Source organism: Pezoporus occidentalis, unplaced genomic scaffold (assembly GCF_034315485.1).
Source record: "Pezoporus occidentalis ecotype Australia unplaced genomic scaffold, CSIRO_AGI_Poc_V1 ctg13, whole genome shotgun sequence".
In the NCBI taxonomy this organism is placed as follows: domain Eukaryota; kingdom Metazoa; phylum Chordata; class Aves; order Psittaciformes; family Psittacidae; genus Pezoporus; species Pezoporus occidentalis.
This window is the reverse complement of record NW_026913103.1, coordinates 3,554,056-3,570,410: the sequence shown is the minus strand read 5'-3', so window position 1 is coordinate 3,570,410 and position 16,355 is coordinate 3,554,056. Positions and strand designations below refer to the sequence as shown.

Here is a 16,355-nt window from a genome sequence, read left to right as displayed (position 1 = left end):
AAACAACATTTTATACTATTGGTCCCCTTCTGGAAGTCATATTACCATCACACTCTCAAAATCACATGCTTATCAAACTATAGAAAATTCGGCATAATGTTAAAAATGCTGATGAAACTGTAAACATATGCCACAGCTGATAAAAATATTTTCACTTTGACAGCAGGGGCACAATTACTGAGAGATCCCAACCTCTCTGACTTAGTGAGCTGTTTCTTTCCTTTGTCTTTTCTTGACAATTTGGAGAAAATCTAGCAGATGCAACAAAGTGGCAAGTCAAATGCAGTGGCTAAAAATCACTGCAGTTTAATTTAAACACTTGAAATACCAGTACATGTATGAAAGAAAAGAAAAATCTAGTGTAAAAATAAAAAAAACATATTCAAAGACAAAACCTCTGTTAAATTCTCACTAGTCTCCGACCAAATTCCTTAAAAAGAAATCATGCCTGGTATGTTTTGAAGAAAGTCATTCACATGCACACTGCTCATGAGAAGTGTTTACACATGAAGTGCAAGTGGATGCCACTGAAGGGCCTTGCTTTGTCCTGAAGAAGCAGAAATTCACTGAGTGCCTCAATCCCTTTTTTCCCATCTCTGTATATCGGATTGGTTGGCAGGAAGCAAGCTTGAACTAGCAAGTAATACGATGTACTTGTTTTCATCTCTTCTATCTTCGTTCTACTTTAAGACTTGCCAAATTGGTTATTACTTATGTTAATTTCATTTATATGCCATCTAAAGTATGAAGTGGACTCTGGGCAATAAAAGTTATGCAATCAGAGATCAAACTCCTTTGTCACACTGTTTACATTAGACTGCTGCTCCTTCTTTTCTTGGAAGCAAAGTCAACATTGGACTGGCCAATAGCCCTGCCTAGCTGATATGCTGACAGAGATGCACGTGGGAATGGGGCCAGTGGCTGTCCTTGTTTATGATACATCCCCTCCTGTCCTGCAATGTTGTTGTTATCTGGGTCTCAGACAGCTGATCCCTTCATGATCTGTAGAAAGTATTGGAGGATGGAGGTGCTTTTAGTACTGTACTTCAGGTGTGCTCAGAGAGAAGACACGCTGCACGCAGGGTGGCTGTTGCCATGACTCTTACCTATTTGCATGCAGAGCTCCTACATGGGGCAACAATGTTCAACATGGCTTTGTAAAGCTGGGTGAAATTTCCCAGCTAAATATTTTATTACAATAACAAAAAAAGAAAAAGAAAAAAGAATAAGGGAGATTCAGCAACACTGAAGTGTTTCGTGAACTGATACATGCTCTATCTGATGCTGTCCGCATTTTGTTTTAAGATGTCATTCATGTTTCTTCCTATTTAAGGAAATACTCAAGTGGAATTGTGTCCTTTCAAGAGGGACACCATAAGCTGATAGATTTCATATCATTTTTCATCCAACTTACGAACTGCCAAAAACCTTGAAAATTATTTAAAAAAATAAACCTAGGAATATTTTTTCTCATAATTTGAGTTCTGCATATTTCATTCCTTACGACACACAATTCAGGGTACCTAAGGGGCATTATCTGCACTGCAGACTCTATATAGATATGTATAAAGATTTTTTATAGACATTAGCATCATCAGCTGCAATAAAAGCAGCAAGCTTTATTGTTATCCTTATTATCATTATTAACCTTGAAAATCCCTTAAAGACACTTGATCCTCTTTTTGTCTTAGGTTACACTCACTGCTTTTCATTTGGATTCTGTTGCTAGCAGTTCTATTCCTAGCCAACAAAACCACTGAAAAACCCCTCAAAGCCCATCTTCACGTTCATATGTAAACTGCTAAACAAGAAATAGCGTTTCTGAATCTTTGCATGCAGCTAACTCCACTTTTTTTAAACTCAGCCCACTGCTATCTTACCATCAAATGTATGATTAAAACACCTTTATAAAGGCTGTAGAAAAAAAAACAACAAACCTTCAATATTTTAAAAAGTCAAAACTCTTTTTTTTTTAATTAAAAAAAACTATTTTATAAAAGATCCAGGATCAAATAATATCTCACCCTTAATTGATTTAGAGATATGATACTTGTGTTTGAAATACTGTGCTGGATTCAAAGAATAGTCTCTGCCCATATTTAGATGCAAAGACCTACTTTGTCTTGACTGTAACTGTACTGAAGCAAACAAAATAGTAAAGATGATCTGTAAAAAAAAAAAAAAAAGTGAAAAGAAAAATTCAGTTCTGTGTTTGAGGGGAAAAATTAAGAATGGTTAAAAAATATCTTTTACATTATTGCAAATTCTTCACTTACTTGAGAAAAATAATGCCATGAATGGTTTGTAAGAGATACTATAATGTACTGGCCAGATTTCAAAGTTCTCTTTCTACAAAATATTTTGATCTGCTCTTTGAAACTGTGCTACAGTTATTAAAAAAAAAAGTATCAGGAAAAAGGCCATAGTGTGAGAAACTGCAAAATAAAACCAAAAAATTGTGACACCTTGAGCAGCCATTTGAGTAGATGATTGTATATGACAAGACAGTTCTGCCCTCCACCCTTCATACTTGGAAAAGCCCTGTGCAGATCCAGCTATTTCTATTTCTTTCCAGTTTTATTTCTATTCTTTCAAGTTTTAAACTAGATAGCTTGAGCTCCCAAATGAATGCTTAAAAATTGAATGAGTTGTGCCATGCTGAGCAGGCTATCTCATTCAAACAAAGATTAAAGCTTATGTTAGTTAAGGAAAAGCGTGCTTTGGAAAGGAAATAAAAATGATTTCAGGTCTCCTAAAATTAAGCTAGATCCCCTGACTCTAAACAAAGGGGGCTTTTTTCTTCTGTGAGACAGGAATTCATTCCTGTACCACAGAATGAGAGCATTCTTCCTCTGGGTGACTGCAGGTATTCTAAACCTTTCTAGATAATCCCACAAGTTCAAGAAAGCCAGAAACTGTGGACCTCATCAGGCAAGAAGTATATGAAGAGTAATAAAATTCAAATTTAAGGCTGACATTCTCTTACAGGTAGGCATTTATGCAGAAATGTTTAATGTGAAGTAGACTTTTTTTCCCACTCTTGGTAGTACTTTGGCATTGCTCTATTTGCTTTTTCAGTCATAACTTTGATATTATTTCAACTCAGTATTTTTACTTGCACAAAGTAAAACTTGTGAACAGTGTGAATCGAATAAAAAAGCAAATAAAAATTGTCTTCAAACACAGCTCAGTTAAATACAGTCAGAATTACCAGTAGGTATTTCTATAAAACACTTCATAAAAAGTACAACAGAAACATACCAAAGCTACACTTATTAAATACATTTGACATATTTTGAAATTATAGTTCTAAAAGACATATATGACACAGCCAGCTAAAATCAAGATTATACGTTTGGAAAGCAGTAAATTGTCCTAAACACCGTGCTACTTATATATAGGAAATAGCCCAAACTACTGTTATCACTGCAGTAATATCTCTGTTAAAAATAATCTAGGTAGAAAGTGCAAATAGGAAAGCAAATGAATACTTTTGAGTACAAGTCAACCAACCACATAACAGAAGGCAGACAAAATTTATATTTCATGGAAAAGGAGAAGAGCCACATGTAACACAAACTCAGCAGAGCAGCAGGACAGTGTTTGAAAATACTAGCCCTTATTAGGAAATCTTCTGGAAGATGAGTAACTGGAACTGAATTATGTTTCTATTAAGGGTAGTGAATTCCTCAGCTAGACGGCACTGGTAAATAAAAGAGAACACGCTTACATTCACTCAACAGTTTCAAGGAATTAAGTATCATCACTAGAACAAAGAGTTCCTCTTACAAAAATAATCAGGCCTTTTTCTTTGTTTGCAGTATTCTTCTTCTTCATCCATTTGCTCCTTCCCCCCTCCTGCTGTATAAACATTTGAGTGCATGCAGGACCTCTACGAAGCTTTTGCTTGCTTCAGGGGACTCCGTTTTGCTGCCAGGGTGTCAGTTAAGTTTAGAGCCCAGATCCTGTCTTCGTCCCTAACGAACCCTGCTGCAGCACTACCGACTTTTGTTAGCTTGGCTGAAAAGAGAAGTCCATTTAATGTTAATCTCCCTCCATCCTTCTTTTTGTGCAACAGAGCCATTGTCCTCACGAATCACCGCAACGACGCAAACAAGCGCTAATGGCCTGCCCTGGGAAGAACAACAAACCGTACAGGGTAGGAAGGAGTCCCACGGAGATAATACTGAACAGCAAAACAAGGCTAATGAGTGAGCTGCAGGACAGGGCACCACACTTTGCTAGGCTGCAGTGACTTGTCAGGGACACACAGGCTAACATTAAGAAACATACTTGCAAAGTGTGCAGATTTCAGATAACAGAACGGAGGTATCTGTAGGTAAGGAAGCTCATGTGTAAATGGCAGGTATCCTCAAAGAGATAAAACGCCCGATGCCAGCAAATGCGTGAAAATTCTCCTCTACAACACAGTGAATTACAGAAGACTAAACTAAACCTGTGGAGTAACTGCACGGCTGTAAACTCATGGGAATTCCGACTCTCAAGATAATTTTCTGAATCTGCACTGGAAAAGTTGAGATCGTAGCATTTCAGCTGGATGAACAGGAGATGACAACAGAAAAGAACATCAGAAAAGAAATCCTATGAACACAAAAATGGGATATTAGATTAACCCCCCCAAAGTGCTGTTTTGCCCCTAGTGTGTTAAATGCTTTGAGAGGTTTAAGATACCTGTCTCTCTCTACTGATAGAAACTTTACTGTAATTTCAAGACAAATACAAAATTTATTCATAATTTATAATCATTCTTATACCACAGTTTCTGATGGTGTTGCCCTTCAGCTTCAAAAACTCTTTTGCTTTTTAAATGTTTACTCTCACTGCATTCATACAGAAAAATCATAACCATGTTCAGCCTTCATTTTTATAGGCTGAACAAATCAGGCAATAAAGCATCCTTCAGGGTCTCAATTCCCACAGAAGTCCAGCATTCATTTTCTTGAATGCTGAGTGACCACTATTCCAGGTGAGCTGTCAGCTGGGCCTCATTCAGTGATGTTAACATTTTCATAGCTCTCCAAGCAAACATCTTACCTGATGCACCCAGGATAGAATTCACCTTTTCCCTGGCCAGATACTTACAAATAGCTTACATTCAGCCTGTGATTTTTATTATATCCATGCCTTCCTCCTCCTCCTGTTTTTTCTAGATAACAGAGAACCCAGACTGCATCTGGAAATTTTCATTAGTCATTCTGAAAGGAATGATCTTGCAATCTGCATTATCACATTTTTTCTGAGTTCTATTATTCTGGTCCTCAAGTTCATCCATCCTTCTGTATCACCTGGAACCAGCCTATTTTCTGAATCAGTATCATCAGCATGTTCTATCAGCATACACACTATCTCTCATTAAAATATTAACAAGATCTGCCTGTGATTTTTATCTTAAAAGTCAGTAAGCACTCTCTGGCTCTTGTTTTAATAAAACCAGCTGATGCCTGCCTTCTAACGAGTTTGCTCCTGACATCCAGTATTCCTTCCTAATATTCATGCTTTCCACCCAGTCTAATAATTAAGAGACAATTTAGTGAAGGCTAGATAAGTTTTTTGAACTTTTTTCTACCACTCAGCTTTCTTATCAAATAAATGTAATTTTTAAATAAACACAATTTCTTTCACAATCATAATAAAAGATATGAAAAAAATGTTGTGAGTTAAAAGAATCATGCTCAGAAATGCAGCTTTTTTATTGTTTATAATTGAAACTCAGACAATCAAAATGATTTGTGGGAAAAAAAGAAACCAACCCAGCCCACTGTAAGAAAAGGTTGTGAAAAAGTAATAAAATCATGAAAAGAAGCAATGGCTTTCTCAAGAAAGAAAACAAACAACCCCTCCTTATCCCAAAAGCCTCTACCCTCCAGCATATTTTACTTCTGATTTATTATCTGCTTTATCTGTCTGTACTATCTAGACCTGCATGAAACTTCTTGCTGCATCATAAAATTACTACAAGGATGGACAGAAAATTCTCTCTGCTAGTATTCCCAAAGATTATGAGAATGAAAACCTGAGATTTATTTTTTCCTAGCAGTGTCTACTCTGAAATGCTGTAGTTCTGAGCCTGAAAGACTGCTTTACTCTAATTAATTTCTGTGTTTCCCAGGCACTGTTATTTTTACCACATCATAGTTGTGCTTGCTAACAGCCATGAAGTACTTCCAGTGAATCATCATACTCTCCACCACTGGAGGACAATTTGTATAATGATGCGGTTGTCTTTTCTAAATATTCACCTAAACTTTGGTTATCCAACGAAACTGTAAGAGAAAGCCTTCTTAAGATCAGTCTCAGAAGGTGAACTGTTTTGAGCCAGTAATGGGGACAATATACATTCAAAGTCTCATCTTTCTCTTACATGAGATCATTAATATTTCTCAAGCAACATCAATCGAAAATTAGTAAGAATACTGACATTAATGGTGTTGAGCATCTTGGAAAACAGAAGTAGTCTCAAAGAACTAAGATTTGTAAAAAAATATAGAGCCCATGTCTCAAAAGGCTCACCAGTCGCATCTCTGGTAGTTTTGTTCATATTTATCTCAAAGCTGTTATTTTCAGTCTTTCTACCTGTACTGTTTAGTATGTTTCGGATCTTAAGTAAGTATTCCCAAACTATGTTGCAATTCCTTTGAAATGCTTAGTCAATGCTTTTGACAGGAAAGTCATCAGAAGCGGAGTGGATAAAGAATGAAATTCCTTTAAGTCTTTCTTTTAAAACAAACAAAACCACAGCCAGCCATCCTTCCATTTGCCTTAAAGAGAAAAATCCATCTTGCTGACTCAGCAGACAACTGTATCAGGCTGAATATGGCATAGAGATGTGGCACTACCAAATCTCTGATAGAAAGATGGTGAGGATATTGTGTCAGAATGGTTGCTAAGCACTGTTAGCACTTAAAAAGAACAAGAGAAGCATGCTCCTACTAGCAGATGATCTTTCTAAACCTCCAGCTGCTGACCAGGGGTTAGAAAGTAAAAGGATGGAAGCCTTTCACCTTCCTAAGTCATACCTCTGCATGCACCAGGAGACCTGAGAGGGATCTAGGAATAGGAATACTTCTGTTTATTTGAGATTGAGCTTTTCGGTTCTCCAGAACTGATCTCACTGGTGACCATTACCTATATCCACTTTGAAATGCATTATTATGTCTCTATTTATGGTACAAATTCTGTAACAAAATTCTTTCCTCCTATGCCAGCAGTTTTTATCTCTTTTAAAAACAAACCCAGGACCCCAGATCAAAATGCAGGGATCAATACTGCCCTCAGTCACTTAGTGGTTGGGAACTAATATAAGAATATCTTTAGGGCAATAAAGTGCTGTATCACAAAATCAGAACAATAGATGATGCTTTCCTATCATAATCTGTTTTCCTGTAATTCTATGATTTAAAGTTTAGATGCTGTAATTATTTAGAAAATCTGCAGTTATATATTTAATTTTTATATATGTATATATCTATATACAAAAATATAGGCTTGCAAAGAAAGCTAGAGAAGTTGGATTATAAGTGAAATTTTACTGAATATGCCTGGAGCTATTTTCATTTTTCTGTGGTCTTTCTAAGGGCTTTGCTTCTCTCTTCTTTTTTTTTTCTTTCTTTTCCTTTTTCTTTTCTTCTTTTCAACTGTGATTGCAGAGCTGGATTTCCATTAGGAATACTGCCAGAAGATTACAAGCTGTTTTTGATGAACTATAAAATCTATTGAATTTGTGGACACAATGAACAAAGTGCAGTAAGTAAGGATTTCATTATTTCAATGAACACTTATTAAAAGTATGATGAAATCTTGAACACAATCAAAAAGAAGGTGCAGCAGAAAAATATACTTTTCCTTGCAGATTTACACAAAAACAAAGCCCAATTCTTTCACTAACAATCTTATAAGGCACATATTCAGCATAAATATTTTCCAACAGCATTGAAAAAGGTTACACAAAATAATGTGATTACTGGTCCTTTCTAAATCTAAGATGCAAGTGGATCTGCCCCATGTATGCAAAGTGGTCCACATGTGTATATATAGACATATGCACATGCACAGGCTCACACACACACCCCTTCCTTTTTTCAATTGAAAAGACAATAAAATCTTAGAAATAATAGCTACCTAGTACCAGTTTCATACACATCACTTCTATTTTTATATAAGATTAAACTTGTACAGTATGCTAAAAGCAGGAATTGCTTACAGAAAGTAAAATTCAGCCCTTATTGACAATTTCTTCAAATGAAAACAAGCAAGATGGAAATTAATTTTACTAGTTTTGAAGACAGTAGTAAACCAGAATTTCAGGTCTACATGTTCCACAAAAACATGGAAGCTCCAATTTTCAAGAAATACCTGACCTTTCCTTCTATTTCTTCTTTTCTGAGTTTTCAGAAACAAAGGACTGTATTATGTCACGCAGACCTGACTTCCAGTCACGCAAATCATAGGAAAAAAAAATTAAACTGACAAAGATAGGAAAAACTAAGGAGGCTGCACATACATTTCTGTATTTTTTATACTTCCTTTAAAATACCTGCTCTGTGTCAACAGCATACCTTCAGTTGCTGAAGATCTATAACAAAAGTTCATACCTGACACCATTTTTTGGAGGCCCGTACACCTCCACACCAGTTTTAAAACTCAGAATTTGGCTATTAGAACTGATTTTCACAACATCAATTTTAAGGACCTTGTTTATATTATACTCTCAAAACAGACTTTTGTTTTAAATCTCAGTAGTGGAGACATTACTAAGATACTTAGGCATAACACATTAAAATGAATTAGACCGTTTCAGATTTCTCCTTCTCTCTTGTACACTACAGGAAGGAAGGAAAGTGGGTGCCTGATTTAGAGCATGAGTATCTACTCTCCAGCAAAAAACCTATCAAGTGTCATGTGCATATTGCTCTAAAAAATGTATTAATTCAACTCACTGATCTGTGACATAATTTAATTAACAAAATTGTGAGTGATAAAATAAAATGTGCCACATTTTATTTGCTCTGCTTATACCACAGATAGTACTGTTTGCCTGAGCCATGGAAAGGCAAAGTAAATATCACTCTCAACTCTGTTTTACAATCATAAATAATACATAATCATACTTTTCATATTTGATTTGCTGTTTGAGTTTCATTATAACTTTAGGTGCGCCATTCCTTGCAAAATTCCCAGCGCTTTGAAATTTACACCAAGCAAAATTTGGAGAGCTAGAGTATCTTTCCATGATGAATAGGAACATCTGAGCTTTAAACAGATAATGCTGAAAAGTGTTTCAAAGTCACAGGTTAGATTTTAAGTTATTTACTAACTTCAGTGAGGGGGAAGATCCCACATGCAAGGGAAATGTTTAGTAGCCCCCTGTGCCTTCCTTTTAGGCATACAGCCCTGGTTCCTGGTTAGACCTGCACTACTGAGTAAGATGAAACAAAGATTTGCTCTGTCATGGCAATTCCTATTTCAGTGACATTTAGGAGTTAAAAGGAAACCTAGATCAAAACATGAAAACATTCTGGAAAATACTTAAAATATTTTCTTTATAGTAAGTGGAGTAAAACACCAACCTAAAATCCTTTCTGTAGTACACTAACACTTTTGATTACTTTAAGAGCATGTCATTGATTCTGATGCATCTAAATTACCATCTTCCTGCATGGTGAATTTTTGAGCAACACAGTTATCAGTTATAGTTCTGGCCTTCAAAGACACCTACTACATCTATCATTTAGTCCAGCTACATGAAAACATTCTTTCTGGCTCAAAATTCATAAATGACCTGTGTAGAAAAGTTATTTACAATCTTTTTTTGTTAACGCTGACCAAACTTCACATTTGAAAGAATCGCTTCTACTGATCATCTGGCAACAAAAGAAACACAAGGTAAAAGGGTAAGATAGTTGATGACATAAATAAACAATATTGTTACTTACCTTAGTTTCGATTGCCCTGACTATGTGAGAGGGTTGCTGCAATATGTGTGCATATGCGTTCTATGATAGGCTGAAGCTTTTCCTCTTTCTTTTCCTTCTTTTAGTAAGAAAAGCCCCCTAGGCCAGATCCTGCTCCCACTGAAGACAAGAGCAAAAATCTTCACAGGGTTTCAATAGGAGCAGAATGGGGATTTTAAAACAGGTTTTTTCCCCTTTTGTATCTTTCAGCATGAGCTTTTGTTCCTTCAGGCTATGCAGATATGAAGTTTTTAAGATTTCTGAAGACGCAAAAAAGAATTGGAAGTCTTATGTTCCTAATGAAGCATCATGCTGTCATCTAATTTATCTGAAATCACTGACCCCAAATTGCCCCTGTTGTTTTTAAGAAAAAATATTGGATTTAATCTTAACTAAGAAATCAGAGGAAGCTTCTGACAACATTTGTTGCCACGACAGGTACAACCTATTATCCAAGTTATATAACTGCCACTCATTTGTTCAGATTTCAATTCCACTGTTTGTACTCAACTCTTGTGCTAGAAGAAATTCCATATACATAAAAATCTGCTCTTAGTTGAACCATTATCTACTGTTCATACCCACGTGCTTCTTTTTGCATTTCCTTGCCTACCTTCAAAGCCTAACAAGGCTTTGAAGTGATACAAAGATTTTTCATTGATCAGGACAGAAAGTTTGTATGGTACATATTCTAAAAAGCATTAGTATACTGTTTCTTGCAGACGTCTAAGAAAAGTAATATCTTAGAAATTTATTGACAGCTGGAAAATCCTATCTCCTGAGTGATCTATATCCTTATTCATGTAACACAGTTGCCACGGATGAAATAACCACTTTTGGTGAAGGTCCTATTTCCAAAGAGCATGTGTCTCACTCACCTGTTTGGCTAAGTTGAGATGTACTTCTGCTCCTTCGAGACACTATGGCAACCACTTTGGCACTAAGGCTGGAACGCCTTTTCTTCCCACCTGTTCCAACCATGCCGACAGCCGTGTCTGACTGACTCCCGTCATTGTGCTCCAGCTTATACATCTCTCCACTCACACTTGTGCTCTTAGTGATTCTCCCTGAAGTCCCCATCCGTCTGCCTTGCATTTTAGAAGTAAATGTACTACAGTTACAAAGTAAAAACAAACATGTTAATTTGTGTGTGCAATACCATTTCCAAAAGCATTTTTTTTAAATCAGTAAATTAAAGTCCTGATACATTTTCATTTATTTGATTCACAAATAAAAGGTTAATTTGGTGCTCCTCAGAGTATATATTTCCAGTATTATAATTTGTTCTTCACTTCTTTTAGGGAAATAAATAAAATGAACACTTTCCCATGTTTGTCAAAGTGACAGAAAGACACACAACATTTAAAAGTCATGTGGAGCCTTACTGTCTATATTCCCAGAACACAGAAAGCAATAAACCAACAATTTCAGGACAAAAAAGATGAATATGGACTAAGATAATATATGTAGGTATCCTATTGGCACAGCTCACTAAAGCCTTAAAACCTAATAGATATGAAGATATCATCTTCTATATTTTCATACTTCACAGAAAGAGATAATATGTAGTGTTTTTTACATCTTCACTCTCTCACTTCTTTAAATGTAAATGCAATAATCACAGTATGAAGGGCAAAATAATTTTGAGACAAAGCCCCTAATAATCCCCTAGAATTTTCACTGACTGACACAAAGATTAATTGCTCTGGCAGTTCTGTTTGATTTTCTTTAGCTATCGCATTGCTTTTGAATGTTTCTATACAAAACCATTTTCTGCTCCTGCCATACAGGCTGTATGAAGTATTCCGAAACATGCTTTAGAGAACAATTTCAAATATACACAGGACATACCAATACACGGTCCTAACATGACTGCAACCAAGCAATGCCCTAGCTCCAATGGCTATACAAAGATAGTTACCACTCTGCAGAGACCCAGAAATTTAAGCTGCAGACTGACTCACTTCAAACGTAGTTATTAAATCAGGCTAGTAAACGGGAAATTAGAATCACAGAATCATAGAATAGTTAGGGTTGGAAAGGACCTTAAGATCATCTAGTTCCAAGCCCCCTGCCATGGGCAGGGACACCTCACACTAAACCATGTCACCCAAGGCTCTGTCCAACCTGGCCTCGAACATTGCCAGGGACGGAGCATTCACAACTTCCCTGGGCAACCCATTCCAGTGCCTCACCACCCCTACAGTAAAGAACTTCCTCCTTATATCCAATTTAAACTTCCCCTGTTTAAGTTTTAACCCGTTACCCCTTGTCCTATCACTATAGTCCCTACAACATCCTTATAGGCCCCCTTCAGATACTGGAAGGCTGCTATGAGGTCTCCATGCAGCCTTCTCTTCTCCAGGCTGAACAGCCCCAACTTTCTCAGCCTGTCTTCATACAGGAGGTGCTCCAGTCCCCTGATCATCCTCGTGGCCCTCCTCTGGACTTGTTCCAACAGTTCCATGTCCTTTTTATTTTGAGGACACCAGAACTGCACACCAAGAGACACACTGAGACCTCCAAGTGAGGTCTCACGAGAGCAGAGCAGAGGGGCAGGATCACTTGATCTTGTATTACTTCTTAGTAGACCTACTGTCAACATATTAATTTTAGGGTTTTTTTTATTTGTTTTTTTGGTAGTTTTGTAATTTGAAGTCAAATTTTGAATGTATTTGTTGAGCAACAGTCCTGCTGTCCCTCCCAGCAGGTTCCCTTCCCAGCAGATGTGATGGCCTGCTCCCGTCCCCTCCTCCACATGAGAAATACAGAGGTCAGAAGTGTAGGCTTCTTTATGTCATGACAAGTTTCAGACAGATAAGAAATGTTGCTATCTTCTATAGCAGAAGAACTAACATCCTGTTATTTCTATGGATCTGGGCCCTGCTAAAGTTTAAATCACTCCTGTCCAAAGACAGATCCAGGAAAGCATAAAATAGCATACACTGAAATTGTTTTACTGACAGTTACCAAGATTTACTAATGCGTGACCATAGGTAAGAGCTGATAGACAATATTTTTTGATGAAGAAACTGCAAAGTAAAGTCCTTGGACAGACAACCTTAGTAGAGAGGCCATTATCAGTCTCTGCATAGGATTTTAACTATTTGCAGCACTTAGGATCTGCTCCTCTTAAGTACAGAAAGGAAAAAACAGCAACCACCTTCAAACAGGAGGAGGTGCTGTAATGCACTGAATTACTCAGGAATACATTTTTGTGAACCACCTTAGGCACACTGAACTTATAAGTTCCCTCTTGTTCTCTTCTATCCCACTGCATCGTTAGTGGCTGGCTTTAAGGTTTATGTGGCAAAAATAAAAGGACATATGTATGTTGACGTTTCTATGTAAAAAATTCCTTTGTATTTTGTTGTAGATCTCCCACAGCACACACTCCCTCACATGTGTATGAGTGCATACACACACACTAATTCCATCATTCTAGGAAGAATTTCAGCTGCACTTTTTGTTCATTAAAAAAACAAATAAAAACCCAAAACCCAAAATAAAAATACCATCTTTCACAAATACGCAGCTACGAAGAAAGAGATTTTGTGTGAGGCAAATGAGTTCTGTTCACTGAAAAATAGTATCAAATTGAGAAAAAGTGCCCTAAAATATTTCCCATTTTCAAAACAGAGTCTCAGTTGTTTAGCCTTTTTTTTTTAAGGGAGATAAAAATTAATATCTTGGCTTTAATACAGTCACGTCCCTAACATAGTAGAGTGTTTATTTGATAAGCTACATATACTACTGCTTTTTAAAGTCGCAATGATCACTAAATGAGGATAGTTTTATGGTTGGTCACAGAATGCAATAACCTAAACTTTGGTTTGTTTTGCATAAAGTAACACAGGTTTCTTTCTTTACCTCTCCATGAACACTGGAACATGAAAAAGCCATGAACTGGGATTGCCAAATAGGAATAACTGTTTTTCAAATAGCAAAGAAATTAAAAAAAAAATAGTAATGGACAATTAATGCTGAAAATTCTGATAAAAATATTTTTCTACAATTTGATAAGATTTATTGGAGTTTACCTTTGTGGCTAGACACTGGTCCATAGCTCTACCACAGAATTCTGGCTATGGCCACAGAATCTTAGGAAATGTTTTCTCTTTAAGAAGAAGTGATGCTACTAACTGGCACGCTTATCAGGAAAACTTTAAAACTAAATATCAGATGTACAGTGTGATAATACTGCCTGAATACACAGTCAACCTCCACCATTAGCCTAGATTGCTGTCACACAATCCCCGTAGCATACAGAAACCTTGATCCCTAATTCACTATATCAGGGTTTGCCAACATCATTCTACATCAGCTAGTTTCCGGCACCGAGTCCCTTTTCCTCCTCTGCTGAGGAAACAAGGCCTCACAATTGTGCACAAAGGGTTGGAAGAAGGCAATGCCATTGACTGGTTTGCTTCCCTAGAGGACTCTTTGTCATTTCAAAGAAAGGGCAGACCAAAAGTAAAGCCTGATACTTGAAGGGGCAGAATCGCACATGCCTCATTTTCAGGAGTCCTACTTTCTACTGTGATTAGACATGAATAATTCCTTTCCACATGGATAATTCCTTTCCAGCAGCACTTGGAATTGGATTTCAGTGACTATTTCTGTGATGCTACTCAAAGCTTTCTGTAGTCACCTTGTTCCAATTTTGAGCCATGGGCTTGTTGTCAATTCTGGAACTCTGGAATTTATGCACTAATAATTTAGTAAGAGAGAGGGAAGAAACTGAAAATATTTCTGTTACGAGCATCTGTTGACATTTGAGTATTTTGACATATTTGCTGATGTACTAATCTATAAACGAATAATTTACACAGATAAAGTATAAGATCTGCCATGCAAATAAAGGAATAATTATTTATCATACTACTGACTTTGCTCTACTGAATTTCAAGTATTTATGAATATAATAGATAGCAATCTTAAAATGCTTTTATGCCAGTCTCCACTTTTTTTTAAAATGGAGCTGAAATGATCTAATCTCACATTTAATGATCTACTAAATATGAGCTGAAATGATCTGATCTCTTATTTAATAAGATCCTAGGAGACAATGATGTCCATCAACTGAGAAATAAGAATTGATAGGATCACAGAATCCTATATTTGATATATTAACACCCTAATTTGAGGACAATAAAATACTTTCTGAATAACAGATAGATACATTTGTTTTTCAAAGACTCATATAAATTTCAGTTTTCATTCTTTGTGACCTACCTGTCACAAGGGAACTACAAGAATCACCTTAGCAAAGATAAAGATTGAGATTTTTAGAGTTCAGATTAATCTTGTACTTGTTTTTACCCTGCAAATATCAAGTTCTACTTTCCTAGGAAATATGTTCTAGTGTACTGCGAGTACAAAATAGCTATTAGTGTGCCATAAACAGGCTTAGTGCGATAGCACCAGGGATCAAATCTTACAGCTGTCCAATACTTCCCCTTGCATATCTAAGCAAACAGATTAAGATTCCTTTGCATTCATCTAATCCCTGGGCTACTTTATTATTTGACATTAATTGCAACAGTATCAAAAGAACAGGCGTTTAATATTCAGTCTTCCCAATCCATCTAATTGAGTACCCTCAGAACACAGTATTTTTCCATCCCCTTGCTGGCTATCACTTGGAGAAATAGCTCCTAGCTCATACTGTTACTTTCTTCAATATAGTTGGAGTTTAATTTATGAAGCATAAAGAAGCAAAAGATACACGTGAATTTACATATATCCTTTTGCACTTAACCCTTCTGATAACATCATAACTAAACATTTATTTTCCATTACTGGACTTGCTAGGATTACATACAGATATCTAATGAATATATTCAAGATGCAAAAAATTCTACTAGACAAATTACTTGGATGGAGAAAATTGGTATATAGATATACAGTCAGTATTTCTCAGTAGCTTCATAAAATACATGCTAGTAGTAGATGTCACCTGAAAAATAAAGATTAGATACAGGAAGCCAGAACAAACTTTGACCATAAACTCACCTATATAATATTTGAAAGTATATCCTTTATAGGGAAAAAAAATCAAGTGTTTAGCCATTACTAAAACCACATTATTTCCTTCATTCTCTTACACTTACTGATGATTTCTAAAAAAAATACTTTAGGTGTTTATTTTCATGATCATTCATTTTTACTCCATCAATTTTTCCAATAGTGCAAGCCATGAGTAAATAAATAATCCCCTGTATTCCTTGCCGTATAGATGATGTTTTAATGTAATTTCTTTCCGCACAGTTGCAGTAACTTGAGTCTTTCAACAGAATCCCTGGCCTTCACCATCATGAGCTAGTAAGCTTCCTTTCTCTTCTACTGAATGCAGAATCATGTACTAATTCATAGCTCCTATGG

At 36.3% G+C, this 16,355-nt stretch overlaps 1 protein-coding gene across 26 annotated transcripts in view; it reads right to left on the bottom strand.

The window, feature by feature from the left end:
* The window catches only part of RIMS1 (regulating synaptic membrane exocytosis 1), a 298,011-nt gene that overhangs the window by 27,601 nt on the left and 254,055 nt on the right, over nucleotides 1-16,355 (bottom strand). For 20 of the 26 annotated variants that reach the window (XM_062608169.1, XM_062608171.1, XM_062608174.1 and 17 more), the window contains one exon: nucleotides 10,850-11,082. The exons of 5 other annotated variants lie outside the window; for them this stretch is intronic. In XM_062608169.1, coding sequence (XP_062464153.1) covers nucleotides 10,850-11,082 — 233 coding nt within the window. Of the gene's footprint in view, nucleotides 1-10,849; nucleotides 11,083-15,986; nucleotides 16,285-16,355 lie in introns of those variants that run through there. One more of the 26 variants, XM_062608191.1, reaches the window with a different exon arrangement.